General features: G+C 41.5%; 1 protein-coding gene across 4 annotated transcripts in view; it reads right to left on the bottom strand.

Annotated features, from left to right (window-relative positions):
* Positions 1–13,100: 13,100 nt before the first annotated feature.
* Positions 13,101–18,142, bottom strand: part of SORCS3 (sortilin related VPS10 domain containing receptor 3) — a 279,259-nt gene continuing 274,217 nt past the window's right edge. For all 4 annotated transcript variants that reach the window (XM_068688547.1, XM_068688550.1, XM_068688548.1 and 1 more), the window contains 2 exons: positions 17,932–18,092; positions 13,101–17,337 (listed from right to left, as the gene is read on the bottom strand). In XM_068688547.1, coding sequence (XP_068544648.1) covers positions 17,273–17,337; positions 17,932–18,092 — 226 coding nt within the window. In that variant the 3' untranslated portion in view covers positions 13,101–17,272. The remainder of the gene's footprint in view (positions 17,338–17,931; positions 18,093–18,142) is intronic.

Here is an 18,142-nt window from a genome sequence, read left to right as displayed (position 1 = left end):
TCATGGAGAATCAGAAGGGAAAGGAAACAGGTGAGCCTTTATTTGGCAACAAGGGCTGAGCAGATATTTCTCGACAATAATCACCAGCTGGAGCAAACACAGCAGCTGACAATTAGGATTTTCACCTTCTCCACATCCCTGGCCTAGGGCCAGCTTGATTGGCTTCTTCAGCTCACACCAGCAAAGTGTTTTGCTCTTCACATTAAAATTTGAAGCCTACATTTTCCATAGCATTAAAAAAATAAAATCCAAGGAGGTACACGTAGGTCCCCAGAGACAACGTAATTCTACTTTAGTTTAAGATTTGCTAATGCATTGAGGTCATTAATGTTTCATGGTGGTTCCATTTCTGTGCATGCAAGAAGCCTTTTACACCACCCTGGCTTTAATGAACTCCTCCTGTTCCCCAGGAGGCCTTTGGAAGCAGAGATGGTTTCCCCTAATGAAATGGCCCAGGCTCTTTGTTTTGAAGTTGTTTACATAGTTAATAGCCCCTTAAGGGGAAAAAACAAAATAGAAGCCTGTACATGGAGTTGCTTCACAGATAGAGTACACACGTCACTCAGAGAAATAAATCATGGAGTTTTGAAAGGTTTTGATGTATGGAGGGGATTTTTTTACTTTTTTTTTTTTTTTTTTCCAGTTAATGTTAATCTCTACAAAGAAAAAGATCTTCCCAGAGGGATGGGGAAAATAAGAGGGGAGATCAAGAGAGATACCCTCTATCCTACAGAACATTTGGACCTTTTCATTAGATAAACTTCTGCTAAAAGCATAACATTTGTCTTTGCTAGAAGTTCTTAAATGAGCATTATTTAGGGCAATAATGCTGGTTTGAATAGTCTGTGGGAGCCCTAATTCCAGTGTTTATGGTCAGAACAGCTCCCTCCGCCCCTGTCTTCTGCTTCTTGGAGAAAGCTTCTGCATGTCGGCCACTCTCCTGTGATTAAGTGCTATGTAAATGCAGGTGTCAGTAAATCAAACTGACAGAGACATTCTTAGCCACCACAGAGAGTGATAGCCCTGCCTTTTGTCACCTCTGTCCCTTTTTTATCTGCCTCTAACTCATTGGCAAACCCATTTCCATGTCAAATTCAGAAGGAAAAAAAAAAAAAAAAAGGTCTCGAATAGTGTAGGAAGGGGTATAACATCTTTTAACTGTGGTTTCTGATAGTTACCATGGTGGTTGTTAAACCTAGAGAACAAATGAGTGGTCTATTATTTCTGAGACTGAAGCTCATTAAAAGCAAACAAAACAACATCACACACAGACAAAAACCCCAAAGAGGCATTCAAAGTGTCATTTGTATAACTCACCTGACATAGTCCCGATGTTATAATTGTACAATGAAATATGCTTAGTGCAAAATGATCCAAATTGCCAATGTCACAAGGCTGATGGTAAAATGCCTAGGAGAACAGCAGGATTCCTATGAATAGCTGAATGTTTGCACTTTTTTTAAGTGAAGGAGCAGAGGGAAAGAGGAGTCAGACCACACATAACAGTGTCTTATAAAAGGAGAAGAAATGGACAAGACAGCAGGACTTGTTGCTCAAAATTAGAGAGAAGGTGGGTTATTTTTACAAGGTAGCCTAACTCTCGTTTACCAGGTCAATATATTTTAATCAGTCTTATGTAGGTTGTGCCTGGTGCTACCTGGGTTAATTTGAAAATCCCAGTTGACCTGGCACAGATTTTCTGAATATCTCAGACAACTGGAGGCCAAAAGACAGAGAGGTCTTTTACAGGGGACCCAGAGGTACCCTGCAGGGAACTGTAAGTGGCTTTAAAAAGTAACAAATTCTCATCTTTATTCATTTTCCTCTTCAAAATAAGATTATTATTTTTTTTTTTTGGACAACACATAGTGGGGGCAGAAAGCAGAGCAAGAGTAGCCAGACAAGATGGTTCTTGCTGCAGCCCATATGGCCAGCAGAATGTAGGGCTTCTTGCAAGCACTGCATCAGTCATGGGAAATGAGGCTCTGCTTCTGATCTGGAATTTTCTTTTCTGCTTGTCAAATAATCAGCTTGTGCAAGCAGTTTTAAACAACGTGTACACCTTGCTCGGCTTAACTGGGAATGAAGTGGAACAACTGCAGAGCACTTGGATTCAGCTGGTGCTTCACCACTGCGTGGCTGGGCAGGTGGGTGAGGCGCGGGGAGCTGAGTCAGGCCACTTCAAGTCCTTTCACTTCTTCATTTTGACCCAAACTAGCAGGAAGGGACAGACAATTCCACCTGACAAGGAGAGGTTCTGAACAGCACTCACTAAACTTTGGTATAACTTTCTGTTTGGTTAATGGCGAACCATGCCAAAAGACTGGAGAAGGGCTTCTGTCCATGCAAGGGTCGTCTTCCTTCAGCACCTCCACTGCAAATAGGAAAAGGGAAGGGAAGGGGCATGATAATACTTTCAATAATACCTACTTATCTCTCCTTTTTTTTTTCTTTTTTTTTTTTTTTTTAATTTTCCAGAGTTCTAAACAGCACATAAGTAAATGAATTCCGGCTTTTTCATGATTTTTTTTTTTTTTTTTTAAGATTTCTTTTTACAATATAAAAGAACATTCCACCTTGTGCTTATTAAATTGTGAATAATACTGTGTACAGGTATTATCTAATTAGTACTGATCGCACAATAGGAAGGACTGCTAAACATTAAACAGAAACCAAGACTTTACAGCAGGAAAGTTTTAATTATGGGGAAAGCTCTCCAGTCACGGCTCGCAGGATACACTTGCACACGTTAAGTAACTAAAGAGCACAGTCTGTTCTGTCAAGTAATGATCCTTTTTTTTTTTTGTCTGCTTGGGGAAGGAAAAAAAAGATCAACGTTTAAAGTATGCAATGAGCATTTACTGAAGGGAAAAGGAGAAATAAGTCTTCCATTCACACTCCAGATGTTCCCATTAAACAATCGTTTTCAAAAAAGCTCAGCTCATGTGGAAAGTGAGTGCTTCAGAGTTCAGAAGGGAGAAAGGGAAAAAAGTTAACTTGCAAAATAAGGGCAGCTGCTGAAGAGATCATTGCTGGTTTGGGCCTGACAGACATCAACCCAGCACCGCAGGGCTCAGCATTGGGACTGGTGAAACTGTGCAGGGCTGGGGGTGCAGGCACGCAGCCGCTGGACCCTGCCCATCTCTTTTAATCCCCCAGGGACCTGATGCCATGGGCACGTTTGCTGGTTGTAGGAATAGCATGGGTGAGATTTTTTTTTTCCAGTTATTATTATTTAAAGTGTGCTTTAGAAACCTTCTTTGGCTTTTGTCTTGGAAATTAAGCGGTTTTAAGAGCTCAAAGCAAAGCAGACACTTCCCTGAATTCCTCATAGTTTTTATCTTTTTGGTCAAAATAATACTAGCACAGGCAGAGCGTATGCAGACACCAACACTGTAGGAAGGCTGGATTGACTTCAGCCTCATTTATTGTTGGGCGCAGGCCAAATAACACTTCATGATGTTTGCAACAGCAGCCTGACCCAAAAGTGTTCTCTCCCATGCTATTTGCCTGCACTAGCTGGTTACCTGCGTGCTGCAGCCCAGCCACACAAACAGCCACAGAGCAAACCGCTCCACCTAGGCTACCTTTTGCCCAGCCCCGCTTCCTAACTGAGGGAGCAGGAAGGGTATGACAGGCACAGAAGTGGAGATTCCCGCTCACAGTTTCTTTCTTACAGTGGGCAAGTCAAGGGCTACATGGGCTGAGTTTAAAACCGACCTGCTTTCTCTGGACTTTACAGCGGCAGGAGGGGGCAAAATTCGCAAGCATGATGGTTTGGGGAAGGTAAACACAAAAGCACTTGCTAAATAGCCAAGGACAAAAAAAAAAAAAAAAAACAAAACAAACAAACAAACAAACAAAAAAAAAAAAAAGAGAGAGAGAGAGATTTTAAGGCCCTTTATGTTTTCTAAAAATATATAAAACTGGATCCCTTTAATCTGAACTGACAATGACTGTGTCACTATTGTTTTTCTGGGCTGAGTTTGTCATTATTTTATCCAGCTTTCCTGAAAGTCAATGGGGATTTTAATTACAGTTCTCTCCCAGGCTCCCCTCAGTCCAAGTTATTGCCACATGCCCTTGGCAAGTCAGAGCTCAGCCCTGCTCAAATTGTAGCAGTCCATTTTCCCATCAAAGGCACGATGCTGCAGAATGATGTATGGCTCAGTGTGGTTCATCTAACACTGTCCTTGTTATGGAGCACAACAAGGACTGGTGAGTGCCCAACCACCTGCACAGGCAGAAAAATGTATTTGTGGGTCACTACAGCAGCAGTTGGCTGAGGAGGGTTTTGTGTGTTTGTGTAAAATACACCGGTTCTGCGGTGAAACGCCTGGTGATAGCCCTAGGTCTGAAATACTATTGAAATAAATAGTTGCACACTAGCATTTGATAGCAATAAACGGTATTACTGCACTGCTGCTGTTGCAGCGCATCCTCGGTTATGGCTGCTGTCCTGCATTGGGGACGTGTCCTTCCCATCAGGAAGATGGGGGGGCCAGTGGAGCCACCAGAGACCACTGCCTCAAGCCAGAGCACAGCACATCCTGCAGAGACTGTCCTGGCTGTGCACACACACCATACCAAAGTCACTTTAAACCACCTTTGTCTGTGTCCCAAGTCTTACTGGGGCAGAAAACATCTCTCAGCTCTTACAAAATCCAATTGAGCAGGGTGAGCAGTCAGTCTGCACCGAGTGCTGCTTCATACTGCTATGCCCCGATCATTTTAAAGCTGGGGACACAAGGAAAAGCTAACACCTCGGGAAGCCACCAGTTTCTGTGACACCACTGCATCAGAGCAGTGTGAACCAGGAGTGATTCTCCCTCTGAGGCAGCATGAGGAACTGGAGCAAGAAATGTCACTTCTCCTGGTACTTATGGGGCAACACAATACTCAGGGAAGATTTTAGGGATCACATCTTAGCTCTTTTTTTTTTTCTTTTTTTTTTTTTTCTGCTGTTCCAGTTGCTTGACTATGGGCAATGGAAAACATGCTGCTTAAAAAAAAAAAAAAAATCTGCTAGAGGTTTTGCTGTCAAGTAGGTCTCTTAAGCCCCATGGGTAATGTTCTCAAATGACAAAGCTGCTCTCCTTTTTGGCAAAGGTCTTTTATCAAGCGATACAGCAGCACATTTTCAATCATCTCCGTATCACAATGAAGAGACAAACCCTGTTAGCGTTGTTCTCCGAAAATCATAAAATGCACTGGCTCAGTACACCTAGGGACTAGGCTGGGCTTTGAGCTTCCATGAATCTTAGCAGCAGCGGGAGAAGTGTAATTCAATCTTTTTAACTTGGTGATATATATTCATGTCAGTGGCTTTAAGATAAGGAAAAGACTTTAGTTGAAGAATGAAACTTTTGATGAATAACCGAGAGTACGATGAATAATGTACAAATATTTCTTTCCTCTCAGTCAAAATGATTCCAGATCCTTTTTCATTTTAATCCCTGTCGTATTCTTCATTTTTATAAAAACCTTAAAGAAATGAAAGGGGAAGAAAAAAAAAACTATATTTTTAAAGGGCGTTGGAGTTCTAAAAGAAGAATTTTTCCCAAGCCTTCCTGATTGCACTCAAAGATATTTTTATCAGTTCTTTTAAGTGCTAGAAAACAGAAGATTGTTTGGTTACTGGCAGTAGTAATGGTACTAATGATGGGTTACCATGCAAAACTTCAGCCTGTCTGTTCATGCTCCTCATAGAATGTGTAATTTAGCTTAGAAAAATGTCTCCTTTCACCTGGGAGGTATTTCTCATCATATAAAAAATGGAGCTGTTACAAACATTTTCCTTCCTTGCAATTTCATTCTTAATTCTGTCCCAGCTAAAAAATGATGAGAAAAAAACATACATAATGGTAACATCATTTCTGAAGAGAGGCAACAAAAGCAACAGGTGTAAACATGATTTTATTTGTTTTCTTACAGGATGGGAGGGGGAAATGACAAATGGTTTATTAGCTGAGAGTCCTGCCTGTTTCTTCATGACTTCAGAAAGTTGCTTTCAGCAGAAAGGTGTTACTAAGCTAGAGGCAGACACAGCAGCTGCTGTCTGGTAACCCTGGTAGGAGGGAGGTCACACTGCCTGGACCTCTTTGAACTTAAATCTTCTGACACTCCTGAAATCACGTAAAAGAAAGTCATTTCCTACCCCCAGAAAATGGAGATGTCTCCTCTTCTGAACCTTTGAATTAACAAGGGTGCATTTCACTTCCCCACTAAAGCAGCTGTATAGATGGGAATTTCTGAGCCGGGATGCGATGCCATATGAAAAGTAAGGAAGGCAGAAAAATGGATGGTGGTGCCAGAGATGAGTGGAGCAGCTCTCCAGAACAAAGTGCAATGCAGCCATTGGAAAGTATGTGATTATAAAAATATAGGCAAACTCTAATACATGATTTTATTCCTACCATGTCACTAACAGCAGGAAAAGCAGACCCACTTACTGCCATCGGTACAATAAAGTCCAGAACACTGCAGTGTAGCAAGTATTACTAGCTCCACACAGGGAAAAAATAACATTTAACTGTAGATCTCAGAGGGATGACCTATACCATATGTGCTTGACCTAAACCCCAATGCACAGAGCTCAGTGCAAAGTCAAGCCCAATCTCCAGAGATTTCCAGAACAAATCTGTTCCTCCTCTGCCTAGGTTTCTGACCCCTCTGATTTATCTGGTTTATGGAGGGAAGGCATATCATGAGACCTGTTAGATGAAATTGTTGAAAGGAAAAATTAAGACTAAAAAAGTGGCTTGCTGAAGCCAATAAGAGTGCAGAAAAAGCCCTCACTGGATTGAGTTTTTCTCCATACATATTCTTGTTTGAAGTTAGTCTCTGGAGGGGCAAAAGTCTGTCAGCAAAGTATTTTTCTGAAATGAAGATGAGGGAAACACTTTTTAAAATATAATGTGTGGGAATAAAGCCCTGTTCTTCCAGGCATGGTGAGAATGAAGTGGGTCAATTTATACCTTGATTCACTGATTCACATCTCCTGTAATCCTGCAATATTTGAGTGCAATAAATTCGTACATACCAACCCAGTAGCTGGAAACAGCTGAAACAGGTCCTGGCCACGGCTACCCCTTGCCACATGATAGAAAGACCTGCACACTGAATTGTGTGAAGCCCAATAAAGAACAGTAAGAGGAAACCTCAGATCCATACTCATTGCATATTGAGTTTATTGCCTTCAATAGCTACAAGCACTTCAGATGAACTATGGTGACATGATCAAGCTGTCTGTCTTCCATCCTCATTGATTTGGGGTGGTCTTGCCACTCTGCAGGTGTGCTGGCAGACCCTGAAGCCTTCTATTCACCCAACCACCTAGGGGAAAAAAAAAAAAAAAAAAAAAAAAAGCACTTTTTTTTAATAACATAAGAGATAGGGAGTTTAATTAGGTCTCCCTAGTGCTGACCCCACACCCTAAAAAAAAAAAAGGCTCTCCCTGCTTCCCAAGGAACCTGTTTCCAGAATCCTGGGCATTTTCCTCAAAAATTTGGATCAAGTGAGATTTGCATCCAAGGCATTCAGGTTGCTAACATAACTTATCAATGGTTCTTTGTTTGATCCAAACTTCTTAGACTGCATTAACGAGGGCTGGAGTATTGATTTATTATCGTTAATTCCTCTTCTTTATCCTTGTCACAGCTTTCACAGATTTATGAGGTTAAGGAGCATGAAGCTAATTAAATAATCTGACTGGCTGAACATCTGTTGAAACATAATAATAACTGTTGGAGCCAACAGTCCTGAGTAGCTATTAATTCTGGTTTTAAAATTAGAGAAAGGGTTTTACGGAAGGAAAAAAAAATCAATGAAAAGCTTAACAGTGGTCTGGGTTCAGGGTGAACCATCAGCCTCCCTCTGAAGTCTCTCCCACCCACTTTAACCTTTTATACCTCCCAGTTCACTGACCCAAGCATCCCTTTTGGCCTTCCTCACATTTGGAGGTCCTGATGCAAGCTGTTGGTCTTTAGAGGGATGCAGTATGGTTTGCAGGTGTGCAGCAGCCACAACCAGAAATTTGAATGCAAACATTTCAGTGTGTCTGAACAGCCATTTAAACTGGGAATTTAAACATTTTCTTCAGTTCCATCGTGTCCTTCATCCATATGGACCACGTAAACGGCCCCTGTGGAGTAGCCTCGGACTGACACCTGAAACTCTCTGGGAGGAAAAAATAAAAATAAAAAAATCAAAATCAACCTTTGAAGTTTCAGGCTGCAGTTTGCAAAGGCCAGACCATTCAGCTGGGCCAAACATGTTACATCTCAATTCACCAGCCACTGGCCTCAGAGTGACTCCTCCTGTACATGGTACCCACACTCTGATCTTAAACAGCAACCACCAGAGTGGACATCAGGCCCACAGAAGGCAATGGGGCTTGTCCACAAGTTTGATTTTAGCCTTGCAGAGTAAACATAGTCCCAGTGATTCAAGGTCCTGTTCACACATGACACAAGGTGTGCTCTGAGGCCTGTAGGAGTTAATGACCAACCAACAGCCAAAGTCTTGTGTGCCAAAACCGATGGCACTGATACCAAAAACTGCCCTCAGGCTCTCCTGCACCAAAGCCACTTGTTTGTTCTTTCTGTGATTTTTACTTGAAGAAAAAAATGGACAAATCTATTGCACATATTGTTCATATTGTAAACTGTTCATGGTCCCAAAGTGCAGGCTGTGTGTGTGGCAGAGACTTTGCTGTCTAACCTACAAAATGAAGGGAGGTAATATACAAAAAAAACAGAGGAAAGTCCCTCGGCATCCTTTAACAGGGTTCAGATCTCTAGCAGTCCATAGAGTGGAACTGACAGGAACATTTCAAGGTTAAAAAAAAATGATTAAAAGCACAGTCTCACAGGTATTCCTAACAATATCTCAGATTATTCCAAGTATAGGCGATATTATTAGGTATTAAGGTCCCGAGTCACAAATGGATTTAGACTCCCAAACTTGCCCACAATAAGCTTTAGATACTTGGGGGAATATATAGATGCTGTGAAGCAAAGCTCCTGAGGTAACTGCAGCATTTTTCCTGCTGGCAGCACTGCCTGGTCCTAGGCATTTCAATGGTGTTTTATGGCTCTCAATCCTTCTTCATTCCCATGAACTCACAGGAGACCCAAAACCCCTCTGAAACAATGGTGCATGTGTGTTCACGTTAGTATAGCAAGTTTGTGACACTAGGCCATAGGAATAGCCAAACATTTCCAGCTACAACAACAAGAGATGCTGTATGGCTTGACTTTGCCTTCTCCCGGTGGTCGGATTGTCTCTTTCACTCCACCACCTCTGTCCCTCCTTTAAAAAAAAAAAAAAAAAAAAAAAAAAAAAAAAAAAAAAAATTACCTGTTTTCTCTTCCCTCTTACTCCAGGAACTGATTTTAAATTATCCTCTCAACCCAGACAACACTTCAATTAGTAGCAGGGACAGAAGAGCGGGTCCCAAGAACAGATAAATATGGCACAGCATTTCATGTATTCCCATCATCCTGCCCTTCCCACACTGACATCTTCAGGCCCACTGTCTGTACATTCAGCATCAGGATCCACTGCTTTTCTATGTCCAACGCTTTGAAAACAATTACATGTGGCCCCCAACCTGAGCTCTGAAAATGGCCTACAAATGCAACCTGGGTTACTGCTCACCCATCACTCCTCTGTAATGAACCACAGTGTTTAACACTGGAGCTTCACTAGGGAATCAGCTGTTTAGAACTCACATTTTAGTTTCAAAGCTGGGCCTCAGGACATGGAAGCAGGGATGACTCCATCTTATATGTACTCGATGTGCTACACCTCCTCTTGATTCTGTTAATGCAGCCTGGGATTTCAGATGTTTTCATACTAAAATGATTAAACATCCATTTCCCCCTCGTTGTGCACACTGGTCAGTCACAGTCTTTCAGCCAGTCCCTTGTTCTTCCTTGCTATTTCACATCAGGTTTCCATTTTTCTTCTCTTTTTTTCCTTCCAGGTTCATGTAACCAACACTGGCTTTTTAAAAACACACATCATCACAACATTTACGTTTATTTTAATAAACATTCTCCTTCTTCCTCCCCACTGTGTACCTGTAGTAGTAGGGTTTTTTAGTAGTAGTATTACAAACTCCCTAAATTTGCGCCTGAAAACTCCTTGACATTCACAACAAGGCATTAAAAAGGATTTATTCTGTTCCTGAAGTAGGCATGTAACTCCTCTTAATGTGAGAGTTCACACTGGTGTAAATCAAGACTAACTTCACTAATGTCAGTGGGCTTGCACAGGTAAAACTAGCATAAAGCAATGAAGCAGCAGATCCTTTTGTATTATCAGGGGTAAAATCACAACAACAACAACAAAACACTATTACCTTCTGTCCTGTCTCTACCACCACAATTGCATTAAAAATATAGTTGAGCCCTACTAATAACACATTCTCTCAATTCAGGAACAAACCACCATTTTTAATTTTGCAAGGACTCATCTCTCTCTCTTCTGCTCACACACAGACCTTCACATGTGCTAGTCTCATGAAACAGTTCACAGCAAACGATCATTTCCTTCTTCATGACCCAAAAGAAACCCATCTCTGCGGGCTTATATAGAAACATCAGCAGCCTTGTTTAATTAATGTTCCAGAGTCAAGGGTAAAATGAATAGATAAATATACTTAAAGGCTTTGAAAGCTTAGTGGCAGCAGTCCAGCACTGCTTTCTTTGTCTTTGCTTGCTGCCTCAGAGGGGAGAGGAGAAAGAGGGGAAAAAAAATAAAAAAATAAAGCCTATAAAGCTTAGAAAAGTGATCTGTCTCTGGGTCTGGGGCTCCTGTCAGTTGTCAGTCCTGTGATGTAGCACCATGATATATGATAGGAGACCAGCACTCAGATGATGTATTACAATAATATGTCAGTAGTGCAATGGTGCTTTGATAATGCTTAATAACCAGAGTACTTCACTGGGGCCAAGGGAAAAAGTAAGACCTGCACAGAAAGCAAACTCAGCTACAGGCTGCCTCACCATGTTTAAGTGCATGGCGTCCTGAATTCTGGACAGGAAATGTATCATTTGTCCCCAGAACAACAACTAGAAATTGGGCAGCAGCATTCAGAGGAAGGTACCTGAAACCCTAGGCCTCTTTTGGGTTAATTCTCTAGGGTGTAAGAACTTGCATTTCTGGTTGCAACAAGGTTTAGACTGAATTAAGACCAAGGGAAAGAGGTTGTGTTCTTACCTTTGCAAGGTAGGTCATGCACCTGGCAAGCAGGAGCAGTGAGTTTACAGCTCTTCAGTCTGATGATTTTAGAAGAGAAAAAGGTCCATTAGATATCTCTTAGGTTCTGCCTTATAGCAGGAAGACTCAGCCCAATGCCCCAAATGCCACTGAAGATAGAGCCTTGGCTGGTATGGGCACACACCTTCCTTCATCTCTGTCCTAAACTGCAGCATGTGGGTGAGGGTGCAGCCATCCCTAGCCACTTCTCACTGCATTTGTACAGTCCATCACCAGCATTGCTGCAATGTGGTTTATTCAGTGGTGGGCACAAGGGGATGTGTTCTCAGCCAGGCCCTCTAGGTGCTCCCATTACACAAGTAATGAAAGGCTCTTCCTGCACAAGGAACACAAGAGCATCATGAGTCAGCAAGCCCAAACCCAATCAAACGTTTCACTATCAGCATTTCAAGCTGGGGAAAATGGACTTGACGGTACTTTTCCTTCCCATACTACAGCTGTCCCATAGCTGGCATGTCAGCTTTGGCTCACAAAGGTGCTATTGAACACCACAGTGAGAAGTGAAACAAGACAGCAGTAAGGTTCCTCCGTGAGTAATTATGATGGTCTGTTCCTGGGCAACACCATATCCCCAAGGGAGGAATATTTGGTGTAAACATGAGAATATCACGACGTAGCAAGCAATGCTTACACTGCCTTTAACAAAGGGTATAAGAAGTCCACCTCACACAGCAAATGAGCTGGATTCAGGCAAAGACTGAGCTACTACTCATATTCCCAGATTATGAGGGCTGATGTTTTAGTGCCTGTATGTGACTTCACTGCTGCACTTAGCTGGGTTTCTGCACATAGTTGATTATTGGGTCTCGGTGGTAGGTCATTAAGCCACTGTAATTTCATCATTAGAGCTTATCTGTTCATGATCCATATTTCAGGACTATTTAAACATAAGAGTTACATGGGCATGGCTGTAAAGAAGGCCAAAACCAAAGATTTCAAAAGCTGGGAGGTCTTCTGTGATGCTGGAGGTGTCTCATACATCATTCTCCAAAATGGCCACCCTAGCACTCGGTTTCCTGACCTTTTCAGCTTAGTAACTTAAAGGAAAAACAGAAACAACTGGTTGTTAATTATCGAAGGGAGAATAAACAGAATTAATTTACATTCATGTGTAATACATGCATAAAACATTTGCTGCATCACATCAGAGAAGAAACTTGGCCCATTAGTCTCACTTCCACAAGTGACCAGTAGTAGACACCAGGGAAAGAATGCAAGAAGGAGACAGAAGTGGAGAGATGTTTCCCAAGTAACTCTCCCATACACCAGAAATCTGTACTTTAGGGGTCTGTGTGTGTGTGTGCATTCCCATGGAGGGAGATGGCTGATGAATATCCAGATATACTTGCATGTTCTCTCTTACTTTTTTCCATTTTAAGTAGTCTCTTGTGCCGACGAGTAAAAGCAGATTGATATATGTATATATTTGGCATGGGTACTCTGCAGCATTTTCCAGACTAAAGGCTGCTAGATGGGAGTTTGGGATTTACAGGGCCCTGACTGCATAAGCAGGTTGGTCTCTCAGCCTATTTACCTGCAAGGCTCCAAAGAGGATCAGCCCGTGGGATGGAAAGGCAAGGAGATAATTATTTTTGGAGGGCAACAGTAAGAACGAAAGAGAGGAGGTAGTTTTTTTTATCTTTTACCTCAAAAAATCCTGCCTTATAACACTGTTCTGTTAACCCTCCTTGTGTTTTGCATGACCCTGAACAACATACAGGGTTGGAGGGCTAGATACAGAAAGGGGAATCCAGTGAGGACAGAGCAAAAAGGAAACTCGAGAAGAACAAAGACTGAAAGAGCAGCCAGGAGTAACTCTGATGTACAAAAATACATTTATTTTCAACAATTTCAAAACCACTGCCTTTTTTACAGTAGAAATATTCAAATGGAACAATAAAACCAAGAACAGTATATATATATATGTATATATATGACTCATGCATTTGTATTACTGTGTTTAATACAAGTATTGCAATTGTCTGCCTCATTTAATCCTTTAAAACCATGGTGGTGGTTTGGGTTTAATGCACTGTCCAACATCATCAGAAGGGATATGAGAATTCTGGTTTGCTTTTTCAGACCAGCACATGCTGGAATCTGTGTAGGAACTGACTGAAGGAAAAGGGAGGAGAACAGGACATCTTTGCACATCCCTTACACCAAGGCTTAGTCCAGAAGAAAATGCATGTTCTCCTGTGCCTGCTCTCATCAATAGCAACTCTAACTGGAAAACTCTGCAGTCCCCAGTCTCTCTAGCCTCATTTCCAATCCTGTCAGGCTTAGTGTTGGGTTCTTAAGCACAGGTTAAACCAAGCAGAGGATCTGTTGGGTGTTCATAACAGATTTACAGACATACAATCATAAGCTGCAGCTAGTCTCCTGGTCTCATGCATTATTCCTATGTTACAGTCAATACACAGCAGAATCTATCATGGGGGAAAGGCTGGCAGTGATAGAGGCCACTGACCCAGTCTCTTGCTCTCCCTTTCTTTTCGTTTTTATACACAACTTGATTGTGGGAGCTATTTATGTTCTACTTATCATACTGCCTCTTTCCTTCCTCCCTAAGGTAAATAATCATCTACAGCTTCAAGGACTTCCATTACATTTCCTCAGGGGTAAAACTTGCAGGGAGGAAAAAAATGGAAAAAAAAAATGACATCCCCAGGTTGCTGTTCCCCATCATGTAGTATACAAATAAAAATGTACAATTTTCCAGCCTGTGCCAATGCCCCAGGTCAGTACCTTCCAAATAAAATGTGGCCAGCACTGGTTGCCTAACCCAAACCTTACAGAAGTCCCCTGGAGAGCTGCAGACTCAGCTACCCTGCAGGGACACGGTAGTTACCCTTCTGGTATCCTAAAGAAGCAGCTTTCAATCACTAACACAAGGTTTTCCCAGCTGCCATCAGCCATGCTTTGCCCTAATTCCGGGGGTATGATCTGGCAAACATGGTCCCATGCTTTTTCCAGACATGCATTGAGCACACTCATGTTCAAGCATTAGTGCAAGAAACTCCCCTGGCAGGTGCTGATACCCAGAAAGTGTAATAGAAGGTGAAATTTGAGTCAACTCAAGAACCAGGCAAGGTTTTTGACATCTAATTTTGGGTCCACGGTTTTTGTTTATTTTTTGAGTACCTTAGGGTAATCTTAGATTGAAAATGTCTTTCTGGACTGATGTTTCTCCAAACTTCTCAGCCTTCACAGAGATAAAATTTGGGGAGGAGGGATGAAAATGTTTCCATTTTTAATTTTTTCAGTAGCTTACTCCCAATTTTTTCCTCCTTGCTTCCTCCCATCCATTATGAGTTACTTTAGCATATTTAAGAGTATAAAGGGAGAAACTGTTAAATTGTAAAAACTGTAATCCCATTTCTTTCTTTTTAAAATCAACATAAGATCATTTCTGTGAGAGAAAAAAAAAAAAAAAAAAGAACATTTGAAACAGTGAACATTTTCACTTTGTTTCCTGGTTTAGAAAATAAAAATATGGAAAATAATGAATATTTCTCATCCAGCCCTCTGCAGCAGCTCACAAAAGCAGTCCCTCAAATTCTAACGATCAGCAAAGACTGAGATCAGCCCACAATTTAGCTCAAGGCCCACAGGACCATTGCTTATGTACATCCCTCCCATCTATGCCTAAATGGGAAGCTATGGCCTTGCACTAACAGTGTTATCACCAGAGTGGGCCATTACTGTAAACTACTTTGGTGTTTCAGAAGAACAGTGACAGTAACACAACAGTTTATGTACATGTGATGGATGGAAACTCAAGTTTAAAGAGAAAAACACAGCCATCACTCTTCAGCTTGTATTCGAAACTAGAGCAGAAAAGTGAGGGAGGAAACAGAAAATAATTTTCTTTAAACCAAGAAAAAAGGCCCACAAGCCTTACTGAAATTGAGGAGCAGAACAACTGAGAATATTTAGTTTTAATTCTTTCCACAAAACAGTGTTTCCCTATGTTTTGCTTTTACTATTTTAGCACTGAAATACCTTCTGCGTTTTTCCACAAAACAATACTTAACCACTGTTTTTCTCCCCTTTCAGGCCACATCAGGATTCTAACCTTTGAAAGATCTTCCAGCCTATTCAGAGTGAACACACGTAGCTGAGGCTGGTTTGCAGCCAGCATGTTGTTATACAGAGAGGTAGCAAGTTAACACCTTAATCCTAGCCATCTTCTCATTTCAGTCCGGAGATATTAACGGTAGAATTCTCTACCTAGATTGTCACCTGACTTAATTTCTGTCTACTGTCACCATGCAAGCACTAGAACATTTCCCAAACATGCCTCTAATCTTCCATCCACTCCCAGTAGGTCTTATAGCTCAACTCCCTGCAGAATAAGGTCCACTTTTAGCATCATCAATTCAGGACAAGTAGATAAAAGCAACTCTCCACCAAGTCTACCTCCTGCCCACTCCTAGGGGCTATTCTCAACTTGGTGTGCTGGAAGATTCCTAAGGAGTTTTTCACTATTTTTTTTCCATTAACCTCCCTGTTCTGATCAGATATTACCAACCCAACATTCAAAAATTACTCCACTAGCATTTCCATCCAGAACTGGAAACACCCATTCTAAAGCACACACGAGACCTTTCCTAGCTCAGTTATTTAGGTCTGACTAAGCATCCCCTTCTCCAAAGAGCAGTCCTTAATCACATGCATCATGTTCAACCAAAATCTAATACTCTTATGCTTCACCAGCTTAACTGGTAAATGCATGATGTATCACTGGGAAAGGAGCTAATGCAGTCTGGCGCACTGCTGAGTTGAGGCTCTACTGGGTACTGCAAGCACACTGGTATTTGTGCACATTGAGATTGTGATCATTTTCTGTTTTCCTTATTTTCCCGATATCACCAAGATCCTTCTCAGAAGTGAACAACAGCAATGGAGGTGAATAGATGATGAACATCACTAAAATATTCGTGAAAGACTCATAGTCCATCCAGATAAAATCTTTTTCTGCTCCTTCATAGGAAATTATAATACACATTAATAAAAATAAAAAAAGGCTTGCAGTTATACACAGAGAAATAAACCGTGCTGTTTACACACAGCAGTGTAAGATTGAAATAGGACAGACAACTGGAACACACTTGGAACCAAAGTGTGATTCAAGTGCTCACCACGGTCCCTGTTTGGCTGGCGTGTGTGTGTGTGCGTGCATGTGTGTGTGTGGTTCAGGTTTTGTTTTAAACATATCTTCTTTTACTAAACATTAAATTATTTCCCAAGAAATAAAAAGCTATGTACATTGTAATTATCTACAGTAGGCCTTCGGCATCCTCGCTATTCACATGCACGGGGTTCGGGCTGCATTCATAAACTCAAGCATGCCTCTTCATTGCTTGCAGTGCTGTCCCTTCCAGCCAATCCACAATCCAAGGAACACCGATGGGTATGTTTGCTCTGATTTTTTCCCCCTTTCTCAGCAGTCAACAATGCCAGAGGGTGACTGAAATTAAAAGCAATTAAAAAAGGAGATCTTGCAAAAAGCTGTGACATGTGTATCAATGGAATGTGAGGGTTGTTGGCAGGCTGCAGAGCCTGGTCCCACAGCTTAGCCTGGGCCTTCTGGCAGGATGAAATAGCTGATTCATGATTCACAAAAGGGGCTGAAAAGGGACCATTTACTTATATTTATCTTGCCTTCTGTATCATATCTGCCAATTGTACTTTAATACTTAATTCCCATTCTGTATTTAACAGGAGTCTGGTATTCAAATTCCAGTACACACTTCACTTATTCTTTGCTCTTTATTCCTAACCTGATGAGTATTTCCTAAATATGAAGAACCCTCGTTATTTATGAATGCAGCCCTGGTAAACAGAAAAAGCCCACCCCATCCCCTCCCAAATGATAATAATGACATATAACTCTCTCTTTTCATAATAATAATAATAATTATAACAATAATAATTACAAATAAAAATTCAGAAATGTTGTAGACCAAGAGGACTCTCAGTATTAAACACTAGTGCAGTTGGGGATTTCCTTTGTGCTTTCACTGTTGGCAATTGTTGAGATGCTTCCTGTGGAGGGGAAAATGGAGAAGAGTCAGTGCACTGCCTTCAACAGTTTGATCTATATTGCTTTTTACTCCTTAGGATGTGTTCATGTAAGTGTATAGACAGAAAAGGTGCTTAAAAGTAATACACCCTGTGTTGCATTTGCAATAAGCATAGAGCATGCAGAAAAGCTGTTATTACAGCTCTGTTGGCCACCAGTAAACTCATTGTGCCATTGGTGACATATCCCCTTGTAATGATAGCACACCAATGGTGTAAGTTTGGCTTAGTTTATTCTTCTGAGGGTTCAGGGAATTTGGGAGCCTTCCAAAGGAAAGACAGGGTCATGAATAGACCAAGGTGTGAGTCACAGCTTTTTCTAACTCACTCCTATATTCCTGTTATTGTTTCCAGTCTCCTACCCTGGTCATACAGCATTGGGATAAAGGCTGGAAAATCATAGGTAAAATTCCCTGTTGTTCTGTTGCAGGGAGACTTTGCCCCTATCTCAGTATCTGCCTGTACCTATGGTCACAGTCACTGCCTCACCTAACACCTCACTGACAAACATCCTCACCCATAACATGAAACAAGCCCAAGCCAAGGGCTGTGCCTCACCCATCACTCGCGTGTCCAGTTCTTTGTCCATCAGCTCCTCGGGGTCTGTGAACTCACTCAGAGTGATTTTGGGGGCATTTTCACTTTGGCTGACAGAGCCAATCATTTCTTGCTCCTTGTCATGCTGAACTTGGGCATAGATATTAATCCAAGGGATTTTCCTGTGCAGGAAAGAAAATATTTGAGGTTATATTTTGCCAAGGGATCCTTG

Source organism: Anas acuta, chromosome 7 (assembly GCF_963932015.1).
Source record: "Anas acuta chromosome 7, bAnaAcu1.1, whole genome shotgun sequence".
Taxonomy (NCBI): Eukaryota; Metazoa; Chordata; class Aves; order Anseriformes; family Anatidae; genus Anas; species Anas acuta.
This window is presented reverse-complemented; position numbering and strand designations above follow the sequence as displayed.